At 35.9% G+C, this 18,043-nt stretch overlaps 1 protein-coding gene across 2 annotated transcripts in view; it reads left to right on the forward strand.

Moving 5' to 3' along the window:
* The window catches only part of VPS13A (vacuolar protein sorting 13 homolog A), a 108,453-nt gene that overhangs the window by 621 nt on the left and 89,789 nt on the right, over positions 1-18,043 (forward strand). For both annotated transcript variants that reach the window (XM_086479474.1, XM_086479475.1), the window contains exons 2-14: positions 7,696-7,739; positions 8,331-8,373; positions 9,375-9,470; positions 9,753-9,854; positions 10,484-10,593; positions 10,929-10,988; positions 12,140-12,199; positions 12,407-12,487; positions 12,912-12,969; positions 14,711-14,838; positions 15,053-15,159; positions 15,887-16,058; positions 16,431-16,493. In XM_086479474.1, coding sequence (XP_086335600.1) covers positions 7,696-7,739; positions 8,331-8,373; positions 9,375-9,470; positions 9,753-9,854; positions 10,484-10,593; positions 10,929-10,988; positions 12,140-12,199; positions 12,407-12,487; positions 12,912-12,969; positions 14,711-14,838; positions 15,053-15,159; positions 15,887-16,058; positions 16,431-16,493 — 1,124 coding nt within the window. The remainder of the gene's footprint in view (positions 1-7,695; positions 7,740-8,330; positions 8,374-9,374; positions 9,471-9,752; positions 9,855-10,483; positions 10,594-10,928; positions 10,989-12,139; positions 12,200-12,406; positions 12,488-12,911; positions 12,970-14,710; positions 14,839-15,052; positions 15,160-15,886; positions 16,059-16,430; positions 16,494-18,043) is intronic.

Consider the following 18,043-nt stretch of genomic DNA (forward strand, 5'->3'; position numbering starts at 1 on the left):
GCGGGCAGCCGGAGCCGCCGCCGGCCCGGAGCCGGGAGAGCCTGACCCGGCCTCAAGCCCACGCGAAACTGAACTGACTGAATGGCTTTTTCTCTGTCCGAAAATAAACTAAAAAAAAAAAAAAGGCGCCTGGGGTTTTGGTAGCGATTTCGTGTCAGTGGCGAGCTGGTGGAAGCGAGCAGCCTCTCTGCAAACAGCAGTGACTTGCCATTTCTTTTTGGTGCTGTCATCTGTAGTTGTAGAACGTTTGTCGTTTTTAGCGTTAACGATTCGGGAATTGAGACTTGTCAGAGGCTGTGACCTAGCAGTGCTAGGCTAGGTAAGCAATACTCTGTAGAAGTAAATTAGCATGCCATCTCTGAAGGGAAGAAAGTGTTCTTTTTCAGTGTGCTCTGTGGAGGTCCCTTTAGCAACTTATGTACAAGGAAACGGCAACAAAGGTACTCTATAGTATGTCTAGGCAAAGTAAGGTAGCATAAGAAGAGTGAGAAACATACAATTAACAGATGCTTGTGCAGTGAACAATCCTGCCTTGGTCTTGAGTGTACGTCCAGGTATCTGCAGCGTCAGCAAAAGCAAACACAGAGGTGCAGGGGTTTTTCACGTGTCCAATCGTATGTCTGCAGGTGCGAAGCATCCTTGAGGTATTATTCCCTACCTACATTTCCATTGTTAGGTACTCATATATATGTATCAGATTTTGGAGCTTCTCCTGGAGGTTTTTTTGCTTCTTGGATGTTTTTGTTTCATGCTTCTGTTTTCCGAAATGGTGCCCTTATTTTATTTCATCTCTGCAGTAATTTTCCTTCAGTTAGTCAAGGCATTTCTCTGATCTTTGCAAAGTTCAGTCTCTATATGGAGTCTTAACACTGCAACAGCACATGTAACTGCTGGAGAGAAAGTAATAGTCCTTGACCTGTTGCAGTAAGGCCCAATATAGCATATTTATTACAGATTATGTGTGTCTTATTTGAAAGGCTTGAGTTATTGCATCTTTCAGCAAAAATGCGACAAACTAATTGTTTGATTTGTGTACTTAAGTTCTTCTGTTATCATAGTTTCTTCTTTCTGTTCGGGAAGGCAGGCAAAATATTTAATGGCAGTGTTTACATTTGGTGTGTTTTGAGCAATGTTTATACATTACAAAAAGATGAAAGCTTATTTTTCCAGCTCTGTAGATTGCTGGTGGTTACTGTTCGCAGCTTATGCTGCTTCTATGAGGCAACTCTTACTAGATTAAATGTGCTTTAGCTCTCTCACTTATTTAAAAAACTAAATAGATCTCACTAGTTTTTACTTTGGAGTTTTGATATTCAGCTGTTATAGTTTTTTATGTCTGTGGAACTTGATTTCAGGATTTTTCTGTTATTATTTCCTCTTCAAGTATTTTTAATATTCTAGAGGCCTTAGTGTATTTTTTTCTTTAAATTAGATTCCTTTTTCCTCCGTACAGTGCCTTTGTACTAGAATAAAATTGAGTTTTCTCTACATAATCTGTTTACTTGCTTACCGTAAAACTTGATATATGAAGCTATGTCTTGCTCTGAGATGTCTAGAACTACTGTGTAGCATTGTTGAAACTTCATCTGTAGAGGTTTATTTTTTCCTGGCCTACTGCATGATGCTTTCACTTGTATATTCAACTTAAACTATGTTTAATAGCGTGTGCATCTGCAATATTTTTTTAATTCCAAAGATTTTTGGAGGACCTAGAAATTGCATTCCTTTATCTAAAAGGAAGTAACTATTAGTAGTAATAGCAGTAGACTGCAGTCTTTATATGGAGGCCATCATTGATTAGTAGATCCTGACACTCACAGTATATCTAAGGTCTACTGATAATTTTATTGGCTTCCTAATTGCTGAAATTGTGGAACTAGATTATTTTTTTTTTCGAAAACTAGTACTGGGGTGGGTTTTTTTTTGTAATTTGTGTAAACTTAATATGTTTTCATGCTTGTCTGTGTGCTCTGAAAGTGTTTCCATTACAGCTATATATTTTCATACAGTGTTTGTCTTGGTGTGTCATGATAAACTTGCGAAGTTTTACATAAATTATGTGGTCTTGAAATTAAATTGTCCTAAATCCGTGCAATATTTTAGTGTTGATTAAAAGGAAAGTGTTTCTCCCTGTAATAAATGGCTAGAGCTTTTTGGATGCTATAGCACTGCACAGGTGCTATGTATCTGTATTTTAAATTTTAAAAGGCATTATATTTTTTTACCTCTGATTAAATACTCAAGGGAGTCTTTTTAGATGCTGTAGGAAACAAATTGCATTCTTGTGATATTTTATAGCTAACCTGTTTAGGTTAAGACTGGTAACCTGTTGGCAGACTCTGGATGTAGGTATAAAAACTAACTTTGTATAGTTTCAGCTTCTGTATGTTTGGGAGCTTTATTAAAGACTTTTTACTGAACATACTTATCATTAATTTTGGTTTTGCATAATGAAAGAATTCAGCATGCCATACTAAAGCTATCTAGATTCAATCTGTGTAGTAAAGTTGTGTGATGACACTGCTTCAAACAATGTACATGAACACAGTAATAACTACATAAATGTCTTAAATTCTTTTTTTTTTTCCTCTTTGAGAAACCCCTCAGATTGAAGGTAAAAATGCGGACTGTCTCAATGCTAAAGACAGTCTGGAAACAGACTCATGGCTGAAGGAGTTGCAAGAACTGAATGACCTGAAATATAAAAGACAATGCAGAAAGGAGAATGTAGGACAACCTATACATGTAAAAAAGGTAGTTTGAACATGTAAGGCCAATGTTGGAAAGGCCAAGGCTCGGAAAAGAATGTAACAGGGAAGGAAATAATACTGCTTAAGAAATCCATTAGTATAAATCAGAATAAAAAGCTACTGTGCTAGGCAGCCATCAAGGAAAGCTGTTCGATGGCTGATGCTGGGAAGGACAGTGTTTTAAACCTCTTCTTGTCCCGATCTTCATCTAAAAACATAGTTTAAGTGATCTGCGTTAACCAATGCGTAAGTACTTGGCTTAGATAAACAGGTTAGATAAGTATGTAGATAAATTAGATATTTAGATAAGTTAGATAATTTTGAATGCTCTAGACCCTATGGTTGAAGCAATGTGAGATGTTGACAGTTATCAAGAAGTGAAGTGTCACTGAGGTTTCCAAACACTATGAGAGACCAAGCAGTTTTTTCACCAAAGTCCGTGTTGCCACTATTTTCTTTTGACTGGGTCTAAATAACTTTTCATTCAATGTCTTGGTCAGACCCTCTGTACTGCCTTGTAAAATACTTAATTCTCTGTTTACTTGGCACACCTACTTATTAGGTAAAGTGTCGAGATACCTTACTTAGCACAACTTGTTATTTGAACAGCTGGTGTCTCTGATTGGGGCAGCTGTGTTAGTAGGATGATATAGGCAGATAATGGACACAAGTTTGTGAGCATACAAGCAGTTTTTACTTTTTTTTTTTTTTTTTTTTTCTGGCTACACCTATTATTATAGTAAGAAACAATTTTGTGTACCTTGTCTGGTCGAAGTATAGCAGGTGCAAGGGTATAGCAGGTGCAGTCCCCCTTATGTGTTAGTAATTTGAATTGACTGAGGGATGAAGAATATCTAGCAGTTTCTGCTGCCTTTCATGACCTATTTTACAGTAGCTGTCAATAGAGGAGTTATTTGGCAGACACTGTGATCCTCAAAGACTTACGGCTTGTCTCCAGAAGGTATGCTTGAACAGGAATAATTAACAGCATAAACACAAGTGGGATATGACTGGCAAAGGCAGCAGTTCGTATAAAGTCATCAAAGGGGTTCACAAGCTGACAATGCTGTTGCTAAATGGCAAAAATTCTGTTAAAATTTGTGAACAGAAGTGCTGGGTACTGATCAAATAGCAGCTGAGGTATTTTCAGTTTCTGATGCGTATCATCTTTAATCTCTCTGTCACCTGCCTTTCTTGCCCCCACCGTGCCCCCTCCCCCCTTGCCCCCCTTCTCATTTACAAGACAACAGAGATGTGATTAATACATAGCTTAAATCTGCAGGATTTTTATGTGGATTAATTTTCTTCCCCCTTCTTAGCTTCTGTGGACATCCATAACAAAATTTCAGTTAGGCGTTTGTGATGAAATGGTTTACTGAGTGTTATGTTATTCTCTAGATCTCTTTTTTGTGCGCTAAGTCCTTGGTAGTAGATGTTGGTTCATGCACTCAGACTCATGAAGTTATTTTGTGTATCTAAAGTTAAAACCATAAAACCCTACAGGTGGTTCACTTTTTTGAATTGTTTACAATGTCCAGAGATCAGTAAAGCTAAGAATTCGTTTTATAGTATAGCCTAAATAAATCCTATACTGTGCTATAGGTATTTATAAACATTGTGGCTTTTATTATTGTTTTGGCTGTTAGTTTGCATGTTTAACACAATATATTTATACAACTCCAACTACGTGTATATACAATTTTCAAGATTACTTAGTTGGGCAATTTTTAAGCCATCGAATATGGTTGTATCTGGATGCATTTCTGTTGTAAAAACAAAGAAACATCCAATTACCCTCAATGGGAAAAAACTGCCGAAACGCCCAACAAAACCGAACAACGAAATCTTGGTGTATTTTGAAATTCGTGCAATTAAAATCCATTGACAGTGCTCCAAGACAGTAAAATTCAGTATCTGTGTTATGTTCTGTAACAGGCCTTTGTTCCCTGATTTTCCTGCTTCTGTTTGTGAGGGTTTCCCCCGCCCCAGCAGAACAGTCAGGATTCAGTGCAGTTGCACTTAGAGCCCTGTTTCATTGCAAGTGAAACAGCTGAGTGTGAAAGAGACTAAATTTTGGCAATGAAAGAGAATACTAACACTAACTAAATCGTGTTAGAATTGGTTGCCAGCTAAGGTGTGGTAACTTTGGAAATCGTTCATGTTCACTTGCAGGAATGTTTAGTCAATCTCTTTCTTGCGCGCTCTCTCAAGTGTAGGACAAAGAAAGATGGCATAAATATACAAAACATTGTGTTTCAGTAGTAACCTTTTGTGTGCTTTGATAGTCCATTCACTGTGGTCAGACCCTCAATCAAGGTTTTCGTAAGTAAGCTGTGATACTTCAGTTAACGTGTTTCGGTAGTTTTGTACTAAAATTGAGATGATTAAAGTTTTATTGATTTCTGTCTCTTCCAATGATTTTTAACTAAAACCTTTAAGCTTATTAATTGTCAAATCATAAGTATGGGAAGAATGGTGAAGAATTATTTACCCTGCTTCCCAATCCCAACATTTCATGTAGTGTTGTCAAAGCTGCCTTAGAATCTTAGAACAGTTTCAGTCAGAAGAGACCTTCAAGATCATCAAGTCCAACATCTGTCCTAGCTCTACCAACACCACTAAACCATGACCCTAAGTACAACATCTGCCTATCTCTTAAACACCTCCAGGGGTGGTGACTCCACCACCTCCCTGGGCAGGCTGTTCCAATGCCTGACAACCCTTTCAGTAAAGAAATTCTTCCTAATATCCAGCCTGAGCCTCCCTTGGTGCAGCTTAAGGCCATTCCCCCTTGTTCTATCGCTTCTTACTAGGGAGAAGAGACCATCCCCCACCTCACTGCAACCTCCTTTCAGGTAGTTGTGGAGACCGATAAGGTCTCCCCTCAGCCTTCTCTTCTCCAGGCTAAACAGCCTCAGAACCCTTAGCCGTTCCTCATACGAGACATGCTCCAAATCCTTTACTAGCTTGGTAGTTTGCCTTTGTATTGATACCGTGTTTATCCTCTGCCATTGCAATGTGCTCAGGTAAAATGAGCTATATTTCTCCATCACAAAATATTGTTTGTAAGTGCTTGGGAATAACCATCCTTGCTCACTTCGCAGTACCTCGTTTTTAGAAGCATTAGGGCTGCCAAATCAGCTTAAGTTACTGTGTCTTGGATGAAATGTGGCATGTGCCAAACCCCTGATAAATGAGAGGTGATGTTTACTTAGCTGATGGTGAAAGTGAAGAAAACCAGGTAAACTGCTTCATGTGTCATGTTGTCTTAGAGTTTGCCTGTGAACATTTTTAGCATCGCTCAACTGACATGCAAAAATTGCATCTCATGCATGGTAGCGTGGTTACAAACGTGAACCTTCTCTCTCTGGACACGGTTAGAATTACTTCCCATGAATACAATTCTTGGAGAAGCAAATGCCTTTTTTCTTGTGTGTGTGTGTGTGTCTTATAATGAAACTTTCTCTAATGAGTATTAAAATGATCTGTACAGGGTCAGCTTTATCAGGGAATAAATTTAGAGTAGAATTGAACCCAATGGTATATACAAACTGTCACCTTGTTATTACTTACAAAGACATGTAGAATAGTTATAGTTATTAGTGTAATTAAAGACTACTGTTGGGAATGCTTGTTTTGATTTTTTTTTTTTTTCCCCCCCTTCTTTAATGTTGCTGTCAATATGTCTGTATTGTAGGGGTTATAAGCAGAACCACCACTCAAAAAACATCCTTCTGCGTGTAGGGTTTCTCTGGAAAGTCTGATGGTGACATGTGTCAGAAGTATAGAATTCTACTGGAAAGTGATAATAGATTGTTGCAATTAATAAATTAAATCATTAAAACTTTATAGTATTTTGAGAGTACTACAAGAAAGATGGATTAGTTCTGATCAGCTCTTCCACAGCAGTTCAACAACTTGAGCCAACTGTTCTAACGAATACATTTTTGAGATGGGGGTCCAGTTTCCCAGAGTTGGTGGTACTTTGAACAGTAGTCTAATGCCATTAGCACTATATAACTGAACAATATTCCTTGCAGTTGGAGCTCCTGTCTCCCCCCATGTTTGGCCTTTCCTAACTTGCATCCCCAAACAGAAAGCATTACTGGGTCAATCAAATCTTCATTTGCAGTCTCAAGTTGTATTCCTTTCCAGGCCTGTAATCTGCTTCTATTTTCCTGAATCTCATTTACACCCTTGCTCAGCTATATTAGGTGTCTGTTCCGTGTGTGTTTGTTAACACTATACAACTAATTTGAAGGCAACCGTTGCAGGTGTTCTGTCCTTGTAGGATTTGCAGAAGATTTTTCTTTGAACAATATGCATGTTTTGAAGTTATGAGTTTCTTGGTCCTTTCCAATGTTCTTTTGTTACGACAAGTGTCCGATGTCAAGGATGTTGTAAAAATAGACCTTGCAGTTCAAATTTTCTGTGTTTACAGAGTACTGAATTTATTGTTGTCTTAAGACATTTAAAAATTAGATTTACTGAAATTTCCTGTGAACTTTATAAGCCTATAAATATAACTTGCAGATGTAAGATCTTTTGAGGGCTAAAAATTTACTCTAAATTTAATGTTGCTAGATTTCCACAAGCATAGGAAGCAGATGGTTGAGGAAACAGAAGCAAACTTTTAATTTCAAAATGGGTCCTTAGAAAGTGTGACAGTCATTTCTAACATTTTTACTTTGAGGAATTTTAGGTTCTTTTCCATGGACATGCAAGCTCCATGAGAAAATATCACATATTATTTTGTAGCATGCATGAACAGTGTGTTCTTAATCATCTTTCATGCATATTTGAGGTGTATGTTGTGGATATCTTCCGCAGCAAAGAGTTGAAGAACCACAGATCAAGGTCTTCTGACTCAGATGCTGGGATGTTTACTGTGCAGAACTACTACCTTGCTTATCGTAGTTTTACTTGCTCACTTCTTTGCTTTTAGGAGCTGTAGCCCTGAAGAATCTTGAAATAAAAGAAAATGCTCTGGTAAGTTAGTGAAAATAAAAATAAAACTGTTGCAAAAGTGATTCTTGAAGGATGTTTTGGGTTGTACGTGGGTTTTTTTTTTTTTGGTTCTTATTTTAGGTTGCAGTATCTTTTAAGTGAAAGCTTACTGTTTTGTTTTCTCTGCAACTGTGTGGATTGTGTAATTAATTTGAGATTAAATTTAAAGGTGAAGGTGTTTGCTGGCTTCATTTAGCTTCCACACCCCCCCACACCCCCCCCCAAAAGAAACCAAACCACAACTAAAACCCAACCAACCAACCAACCAACAAACCAAACTCTCAGCAATTGCTAAAACAGTATGTTTAGGTCAAAAGCCATACTGAAAGGCTTTTTTTTTTTTCTCCCTATAGCTGCTGAAACTTGCTCTTGCAACTATATTTAGCTTAGCGTGGCTTAACAGTCTAAATTAGTGACCAAACACTTGCTTGTTCCATTATATTGAATGGGATTTTTTTCAGTGGTTGGAAGGTAACTTTGTTCTTAAGGTTATCATCTTTTTTTTTTCCCTATATGGGAACATATCACAAGTTGCTGAAATGAGTTTAAATGTTCTGAAACACTTTCTTTCAGAGTCAGCTGGATGTGCCATTTAAAGTTAAAGCAGGACATATTGGTAAGTTTACATTTTATCATACACCCATGCAAGAGTATACTACTTTTCCTTTCAAGGGGCCCTAGGCATCCTAAGCAGGTAATTTTCCTAGTTTCCTTGATTTGTATGCTTTGTACACTCTGAAGGCTGTCTTTTCTGAAAACAAAACAAAACTGTTTGAAGAAGCTCCTTTTCTTGAGCTGAGATGGTGAAGTTAAAATATATGGGAGTCTTGTCTAATTGCTTTAATATTAATGAGGGAAGAACCCAACACAGCAAAGATGAGCAACCGAGCAGGACTGGATCTCATCCCTTGTGCAAGACTCCACAACTGATTTTGCCTTCCACTTCCCTTTCTATCCTCCTTCCCTGTTTTTGCTAATACAAAAAGTTTTCTCATTGTGAGTTGATTGTTGTGTAAAATTTAGTGATTTCTTGAGGCAGGCTAAGTCTAAAGCCATTATGTTTCGCTTACATCTACCCTCGAAGTGTCTGTTTTCCTGTGACTGATTTCATAGTTTATTAAAGTTGGCATTTGTGTGAAGAATGCGAGATGCTTTAACCTCAGGGTCCCCATGTTCACAAAACATACACACTACTTCAAGACTCTCTTCCACAGAAAAATAAAGAAAAATGTGTATTAAAAATTCTGGGGTTGGGAGTATTTAGCTGACCAGTTATGAGCTCCCTATGCTTTTCTTGTTTATGAGGGTGCAGCAGTGGATTTGCAAGGAGGGAGAGGCTGCTGTTGGGAAGAAGGACTATAATTTGGTGAAGTAAGGAGAGGACCTATAGACTTAATATTCTGCTCATGGAAAAACTTGCCTCATACTCATTTGTGTGCTGTGTAAAACAAATGACCCAAAGGACGTGTGCTTCAGATGCAGTGTTTTTTCTGTCCAGTGTAATAGCTGTTCAGAGATTTTGTGGTTAATGTTGATTATCTTTCTAATCTTTTTTTTTTTTTCCTTCCAGTCAACTATTTAAGTGTGTACCTCAGCCTTTTCCTTTTGTGTTTGTAGGTCAACTTAACTTACAGATTCCATGGCAAAACCTTTATACTCAACCTGTTGAGGCAGTTCTTGATGGAGTTTACTTGCTTATTGTGCCCACAGCCAGTAAGTTAATGTAGAGAAAAAAAATCAATGTAGATTGGTGGGATTTCAGAAGTATCTGGAATGGGTTGATGTTGTTTTCAGGAGCTTCACTCCTAGTAGCTACTTCTAGCAAATATAGTTACATAATGGGAATGGGATATCTTTCAGTAGTTTACATTTAGTCACCTGATTTTTTGCTGTTATGTAGCTATAACAAAATGTGAAAATTGTTGCGTTTGAAATAGCATCTTCCAAAAATGTGTAAGATTTTGTCTATGATATGTTTTTACATTGTGTATTTAGGCATAAAATATGATGCTGAAAAAGAAGCCAGACAGCTTTTGGAAGCAAGACAAAGGGAATTGCAAAGGATAGAAGAAGCAAAGCAGAAAATAGCTGACCAAGGTAAGAGTAGGAAAAACTAATGGAAGTGACGCTGTTTCTTTCTTTATTCTAATTTAGAAAGATGATGGATTTGCCACTTAAAGTGTTTTAGATTCCTGTTTTCATCTTGATACTTAAAAACCTATTAGTTACAGATTTTTAGGTGTAGCTGCCATCAGTATTGCAGAACAGGCATCCTGAAAATAAAAAGGTTCAAGCATTGATGTGATCTGATATAAATAGTGCTTGCTTATGTCATATGTTGCCTGGCTTTTTCTTTCCTCTTATTTCTTAAGAAACAATTTGGTTCCAATAGCAAAGAATTTTTTATGATTGCACCTTTTTAAAGTTTCTGTTTAATTTGTTCTTTGATACGTTTTAAGACTTAACCATCTTAAATTCAACTTTTGGTACTTTCAAGAAATACATATTGGCCACCTTGTGTATCAGTTGGTACAAGTGATATTTTTGAACAACTTGATTCTTTATGCAGCAGTTAAAGAGACATGTTTTCATACAACTAGAGTACAGTGTAATAGAAAATTTATGTATTTATCATACAAAGTTTTTTGTTACATTGCTTTCTCTAGTGTAGTTTTAAAAATACTTTAATGCAAACAAAATATTAAATTATTTTTCTTTAATTTTAGATAAAGTAAAAGAAGAGAAACAAGACACTTTTGTAGAAAAACTGGTCACTCAGGTCATCAAAAATCTTCAGATGAAGATTTCCAACATCCATATTCGCTATGAAGATGATGTAAGTATTTTTATATATCTCAGTATAAGGCGTTGTGCACTGTAACATGAAATTAGGAATCTGTCTGATTTCTTCTCGCTATTTTCCACATTGAATGCATCTTAGTAAAGTTTTGGAAATTTCATAGTCTTAAAAAAAAATAATTATAGAAAGCTTATTCCAAAGCATAATTATATTTGTAAGTGTACGGTTGGATACAAAGAAGATTAGTTGTCAGATCTTTGAGATATATATATGCGTGTTATATATAAGTATATTGTTGGCTATTTACTTCCAAATCTAAATTTTGAGCATAAGGTAATCCTTTTTTTGCCATTTTCCCCCTGCTCTATTAGATCACAAATCGGAATAACCCCTTGTCATTTGGGATTTCACTTCAGAATCTAAGTTTGCAGGTAATTTTATTTTTCATCTGAAACCTATGTTGATCTACACTGATAGGTTAAGTTACATTTTTGTGTATTTTTTTGCTGTCTGGTAACATACTGTCTAATGGAAGCGTACCTATAATCGTTAGCAATGCACAATGGTAACGACTTGCTTTGTCAAATCCCGCACAAGTATTGTGATGGGGTGCCATCAAAGAAAGTGCTAACGTTGAGAAGGACCTTTGAGAGGAAATTCTTACTCTTCTGCCTGCTGTGCTTTGTGGTTGTCAAGTACCAGGCTTTGCTGGATTGTGGCTATTCAGAATCTATGAATATTTTGCTGAAACTGCCATGAGCCTCAAAAAAGGAAGTTACTAATTGATGTTGGGGAGGCAAAAAAAGGAAAGAAAGAGGATGGCATCTTGTTTCAGACTGGAGCTCAGTTCTTTGATCTGCAGCTCCACTTTAGTCATCAGACTCTGTACACTTTTTTTCTCGAGGACTACCTGGTAGCAGCAATATGCTGATTCTGCTGCATTGCTCTGATTCAGTAGCTTTTGCTGTGTAACTGATAGTCTTAAAGAAAAAATATGTCTAAGTAAATGTTGTTTTCTTGAATGAAATAATTCTTATGAGTGCTTGCTCCTAGCACATTGAAAGGCTTTTGCCAGCCCCTTCCCAGTTTTGCATAGTGAACAAAAGCTTTGGTATTCTTACTAATCACTCTTGAAATGCATATTAGCCTTGAAAAAGTATAATAGCATATAGTTTTTCTGTTGGGCTCAAACTAAACTGCTGCTTCCAGAATTATAGCAGGAGTCTAGGCCCTTGCTTATCTCTTTCCAAAGAGCCTACCTAAAAATAATATTGGTGTAAAGGAAAATAGTTTGCAATACTGAAAACAGAATTTTAAAGAATCTTTTGGTTCTTGTGTGCAGCCTGCCAGTCGCTGCATGTACACATGTGTATTTTTTTGAAGAGGAAGTAGCCTTATCAAGTTTCCACTTAAAATAATGGCTTAATTATCTTAAATCAGAAGATGGTGTACCATTATTTTCAGTGGGGTTTCCTTATGATAATATTCTTATCTTTTTCTTTTTTCCAGGGTTTGTTTCAGTGATGATAAAACTTTGGTATATTGCAGATATTGGAATAACTTTGTTTAATTCTTATTTCAGACCTCAGATAAGAATTGGAATCCATGTTTACATGATGAAACTGCCAAGTTGTTCTACAAGGTACAGTATAAACTGTATGCTAAAGAAAGAATTGTTAATAAAACAGGCTGAATCCTTCCACAGAAAGGGAGATCAAGAAAACATGTAATTGTATAGGCTGAAAAATAGGAATATTCTGAATATTTTTACTCATCCAGTTTTTGTGAAATCTAAATTATTAATCTAAAATTTGTAGGTATTAATTCATATGTTCTGTTGTATTTCCAGCTTGTACGACTGGATAACCTTTTTGCTTATTGGAATGTGAAATCGGAGATGTTCTACCACGGTGGTTGTGAGGAATCGTTGGTAAGTAAAGCATGAGATAATGTATCTAGCATTCTTGTTCGTACTGTGAAGCATGAAGCATGCATCACATTCAGTTCTGCTTCCATTTGTGTCAATGTCCTGGGGAATTGTCTTGTTACTAATAGCTTTTTTTAGGAAAAATAGTAAATGTTAAGGGTCTTTATGTGATGGAAGTACCACACCCATGTGGGGAGGTTAAAAAAGTCTTTTGCCAGTTTCAAAACTACACAAAATATATGGTCATCTTACTGTTCAGTGATTTTTATTAGCTAAAAATAGAAGTCTTACTCTGTTTAGAGCATAGATGAATATTTGAATTGTACTGTGTATCACAGTGATTGTGTGAAACCTGTATTAAAATACTAACATTCTATGTTATAAAATTTTATCATGCAACTTATTTTTAACTCCATTGTGTGTGTAGGTTAACTTAAAACAGGGAGTTGCCAGCCACAATGTGATTCCAGAAGGTTATGATTTTGGTAAGTGGTATTTTTCAGTTGTATTTGTAATATACATGTATACTTCTGATTTTTAATGCCTCTCAGAGCTTGCTACTCTCGCTGTTATTCAAAAATCTTAGTAAGGAGTGCAGTTTAGCTCTTTTTGTAGGAATAACTCTCTGACAGTGAATATTGTACCATATCTGTAGCCTTAAAAGTCTATGATTAAAATATGAGTCTTGAGTCGCGTATCATCCCAATGGAATGTTGTACGTAAATCCCGATTTTTTCACATCCATTGATAATTCCTTACTTTAAGAATTTTAGCAATAATACATGCATCATGTGAGTTTTTGAATCAGATTGGTTTGAGTGATAGATTAATGTTTTCTGTTGTCACCTGCCTTATGCAAAATGTATCTTTCTTCATTAGAGGTGGAAACAGTAATCACACAACTCTGAAACACCAACATTTTTACTTTTTTTTTTAGTGTTGCCATATTGCAAGTTGTATGGCTTTAAGTGTTGCTTATTTTAGTCTGAAAGTTGCATTAGCTCCACTCAACCATCATCATTTGTCTCAGTCTTTACATAGAAGTTCAAAATAGTTGGATGCAAAATTGCAGGATTCAGGATTTATACTCTTAAAATTCAACAGTGCTATCAGAAATGCAGATAAGGAATTACATTATGCTGATACTCTGTGAACTGAAAAGTCTGTCTCTTTTAGAGCAACTCTTTAGATTGAGACATTAATAGAAAGATATTAAGCACAAAGTTTGCTTCTGAGTGATCTAAATGCAAACATAATACACATATGAAGGATGAAGAATGAAATTTAGGAAGCTAAATACAGGGAGAAAATTAATAGAAGTGCTACGACAAAAAATGTAGGTAAAAGTAAAGTAAGCTCCACAAGAAAAACAGGGCTTAAAATGCAACAAAGGTAAACTGGTGTAAACATGGTTTCGTCTTGCAAAAACATCTATTTCCACTTGCATGAATATTTCACTGAATTTAGAATATTTAGTATGCAGATGGTCTATGAGTATTTCTGCTGAAATCAAAGACATTTTGTTTGATAAAAATATGGTTTACACAAATGGAAGTAATAAACAAATTCTTATTGTTGGATCAATTGCTGAAACAGATGGAAAAATTGAACTAAACATGGCTTCTGAAGGCTATATTGAATGCCTGATATTGCCAAATTGTGGAACAGATAAAACGTTTCTGCTCTGAATATTTTTCATGTGATGTGCTTTGCTTTACGTAGGATCCATATTGATTTTTTCCATGGTTACTTGGGCTTGGATTTAGAAATGTGCAATGTTTGGTTTTATCCACTGTTGTGAGTATAATTTGTCAAACAGTAAAACATTAGGAATGTTAAAAAAAATCAAAAACCTTTATGGAGTAAGAGTTATTATAGTGAAATAACTGCTATGTTTGAAAATTGTCTTGTACTATAAATAGCTTATAGCCAAAAAAATTAGGTTTGTTGCAAATAGAAACTATTAATTGAAATATCTGCCATTTAATACTGCATACAGGAAATTTTGTAAAAATATTCCACAAGTATTTGTTCCACAAATGTTGCCAACTGGGAATTGAGTATAGATCGTATTATATTTTAAGCTGTGTTGATGAAGTGTTCATGTTTTGAAATATAGCATTTTAAAATCAATAATTTGGCATAACTTGATCTGATAATTGCCATAAATGATACATAATCTTTAATAATTTAATTGCACTTTTTATATCAACTTCTGTTTTTTAGTATTCCGCCCAATTTCAGCTCGAGCCAAACTCCTTATGAATCCTCGATCTGATGTTGACTTTTCATCACCGAAAATGGATTTAGATGTACATTTACAGGATATAACTGTTGAATTCAATAAGCCACAGGTATAAACTATTTTTCTGAAGTTGTATGTAGTGCGGTAAAAAAGTTCGTTTGTAAGAATAATAAGAAAAGCAGTCTGAAATTTTAGAGTCAATTCGCTTCTTTGTCTTGTTTTCCTTTGTAAATTATTTTCTTTTTAAAGAGAAGCTTGATTCACGTTGTTCTCAGAAAGACAATAACACTCAGTTTGAATTTTTTTGTTTATTTGTTTTTTAGTACTTCAGTGTTATGGAGCTTCTTGAGTCTATTGATATGATGACTCGAAATCTGCCATACAGGAAGTACAGACCTGATGTTCCATTGCACAACAATGCCAAGATATGGTAGGCCAGCTCAGATTTTGAAAATAATTTGTTAGTTTTGAAGTAGTTATAAATAGTTACCAAGGCATTGGTTCTTACTGAAGTAGGTTAGAACTCATTTCCTCCTGGAAAAAGTTTTCCCTTTTGTTTTTGTTTGTTTTTCTTAAGCTAGGAGTATTAAAAAACATTGATGAGGACCTCAAACCAAAGGTGAGGACAAAATATTTGAAAGCCTCCATTTGCTGTCTTAAAGACCATTATCAGAAATGTCCAATAGTATTTTAGTATCCTAACTCTGTTTTAATGAAGGCAATCCCACTGTATGTTAGGTACTATTACAAGAGCATCGCTATTATCTGAAAATAGGCAAACCTTTTCAACACAGGTGGCAGAGATTTGATTTCTATTAAGAAGATTCCTTACAAATAGGTTTTGATTTTTCACATACATGGACACACACGTAGGCGCACACACACGGACACACATACGTGTATATATATATGTATATATTTGTGAGCACTTTTTGTGCAAGGTTACTTTTTAATTTTAGGAAATGGCAACCTCTCAGCTTTGTATGGAAAAAGTATAATCCTTAGGTTCCTCTGTTGATCAGAAGTGTGATATTAGACAAGGGATTTCACTCTTTCACAACTTGAATTTGTATTTAGTGGGAGTCTGCATAGCTCTAGGTGTCTTTTCAATATACCAAGAGACAAGTAAGCTATACTTCATTTGTCTTTGCTTTTAGGTGGAAATATGTTATTTATGGCATCCTTGAAGTAAATGTTCAACCTAAGCTCCAAATGTGGTCATGGGAACATATTCAGCACCATAGAAAACAAGTGAAGAACTATAAAGAGTTGTATAAAACAAAGATAACATCAAAAAAACCTAATGAAGAAATCTTAAAATTGTTGGAGGTGAGCCATATTCTGTTAAAGGCTTAAATATTGTTAATCTTGTTATTTTGATAAACTTAAGTGTTTACATGTCTTAAGTCAGTACTAGGTTAAAATAAAATTTTCAGGGGCCAGACTTGCAACTTCATCAGTACCTTTCTCTGTGAGTAGTATTCACAAACATATTAAGTAATTTTTTAAATTAATCACTGCAGTGCAGAAAAACTTTAACTGATGTGCTTTTATTTTCCAGGTTTATTTTAAGTTTTCATCTTGAGCAAATTAGCTTGGGTTGCACTGAAAGAGTTGTTTACTGTCGTTTCTTGTAAAACTGAGCTGTGACACCTAACCAAATGAAAATTCTCAAAAAATTATTTCTTACTTCCTTTCTAGGAATTCGAAAAGGCCTTGGATATTTTTAACATCACTCTAGCAAGGCAACAAGCAGAAGTTGAGGTAAAATTTCATCATTTAAATTTAGAGTCGAAGAATGACTGCAATATGAAGCTGTGGAGACTTTAAGGAGATGCGTTTTAGTTTTAGTGTTTGAATTGTGCATCATACAGTCTTTCTATTTTCCTTGTATTTCACATTTGTTATTATAGACATAGTTAGTTTCAGCTTGTAATTAAGCAAATATTAAATAGCTCCATATACTGCTACTTCAGAATAACTGATTGAGGATAAATTTCTTTCCACTTTTGGTGAGGAAGATCTACTGTGGAAAATATAGTCGAAAGATGATAGGATAAGTCAAATTGGAAGCGATTATACCCAAAGCCTCAGGCTTCCCCCCGCCCCCCCAGTAGCCTAGACTATTAGTTTATTCCTTTCCTTCCTGATACCCTATTATGTAGGCTGAACACCTGTATATGTGGTATGTTGAACATAATCTTTTGTTACTATTTGCAAATGTTAGTCAGAATACAGCAAATGCAGAATACTTTTAAGTACATAATCACATTTAGGCAAGATAATATGACTTGAGTAGTTACACTTGATTTGTTAACCTTTTTTTTCCTAGGTTATTGTACTGTTTACATTTTAGAGTAGTGTCTGAGCATCATTCTGGCAGACTGAAGTGGAGTCTGCATAGGTTTTCTGGAGTCTGCATAGGTTTTCTGGAGTCTGCATAGGTTTTCTGGAGTCTGCATAGGTTTTCTGGAGTCTGCATAGGTTTTCTGGAGTCTGCATAGGTTTTCTGGAGTCTGCATAGGTTTTCTGGAGTCTGCATAGGTTTTCTGGAGTCTGCATAGGTTTTCTGGAGTCTGCATAGGTTTTCTGGAGTCTGCATAGGTTTTCTGGAGTCTGCATAGGTTTTCTGGAGTCTGCATAGGTTTTCTGGAGTCTGCATAGGTTTTCTGGAGTCTGCATAGGTTTTCTGGAGTCTGCATAGGTTTTCTGGAGTCTGCATAGGTTTTCTGGAGTCTGCATAGGTTTTCTGGAGTCTGCATAGGTTTTCTGGAGTCTGCATAGGTTTTCTGGAGTCTGCATAGGTTTTCTGGAGTCTGCATAGGTTTTCTGGAGTCTGCATAGGTTTTCTGGAGTCTGTGAAGTGGTCTTTCTCCATTAATAATCAATGTGACTAAAAGAAAGCAGTATCCTTTATAAAGAAGACTTTGCGGGATTTTGTTTGAACTTTTTGAGGCCTTGTGTTGTTTAGCTGACATTCTGCATCATCTCTCTGAGATGAATCAATAGTATCAGTTCAGAAGCCTTTATGTTTTTGTGGAGGGTCCTGCCTTCCATTGGCCTGTAGGTGGAGAGATGTGGTAAGTCTCTAAAAAGTTCTGATTTACAGCCAGATGTATTCCCTAATTGTGTTGCAGAGAGATCTTGTGTTTTTTTGAATGCTGAGAAGGGATCTCTGTCTCACTCACTTTGAATATCACATTCACTAGAGTATCTGTAAATTCAGGGCTTTTCTGCAAGTTTTCATGTCTTTTCAGATCATATTAGTGATGATGAAAAATAATTAGTTTGGTCCGCTACAGTTTTGAGAACTC

This window comes from Leptosomus discolor, chromosome Z (assembly GCF_034619465.1).
Source record: "Leptosomus discolor isolate bLepDis1 chromosome Z, bLepDis1.hap2, whole genome shotgun sequence".
NCBI lineage: Eukaryota > Metazoa > Chordata > Aves > Leptosomiformes > Leptosomidae > Leptosomus > Leptosomus discolor.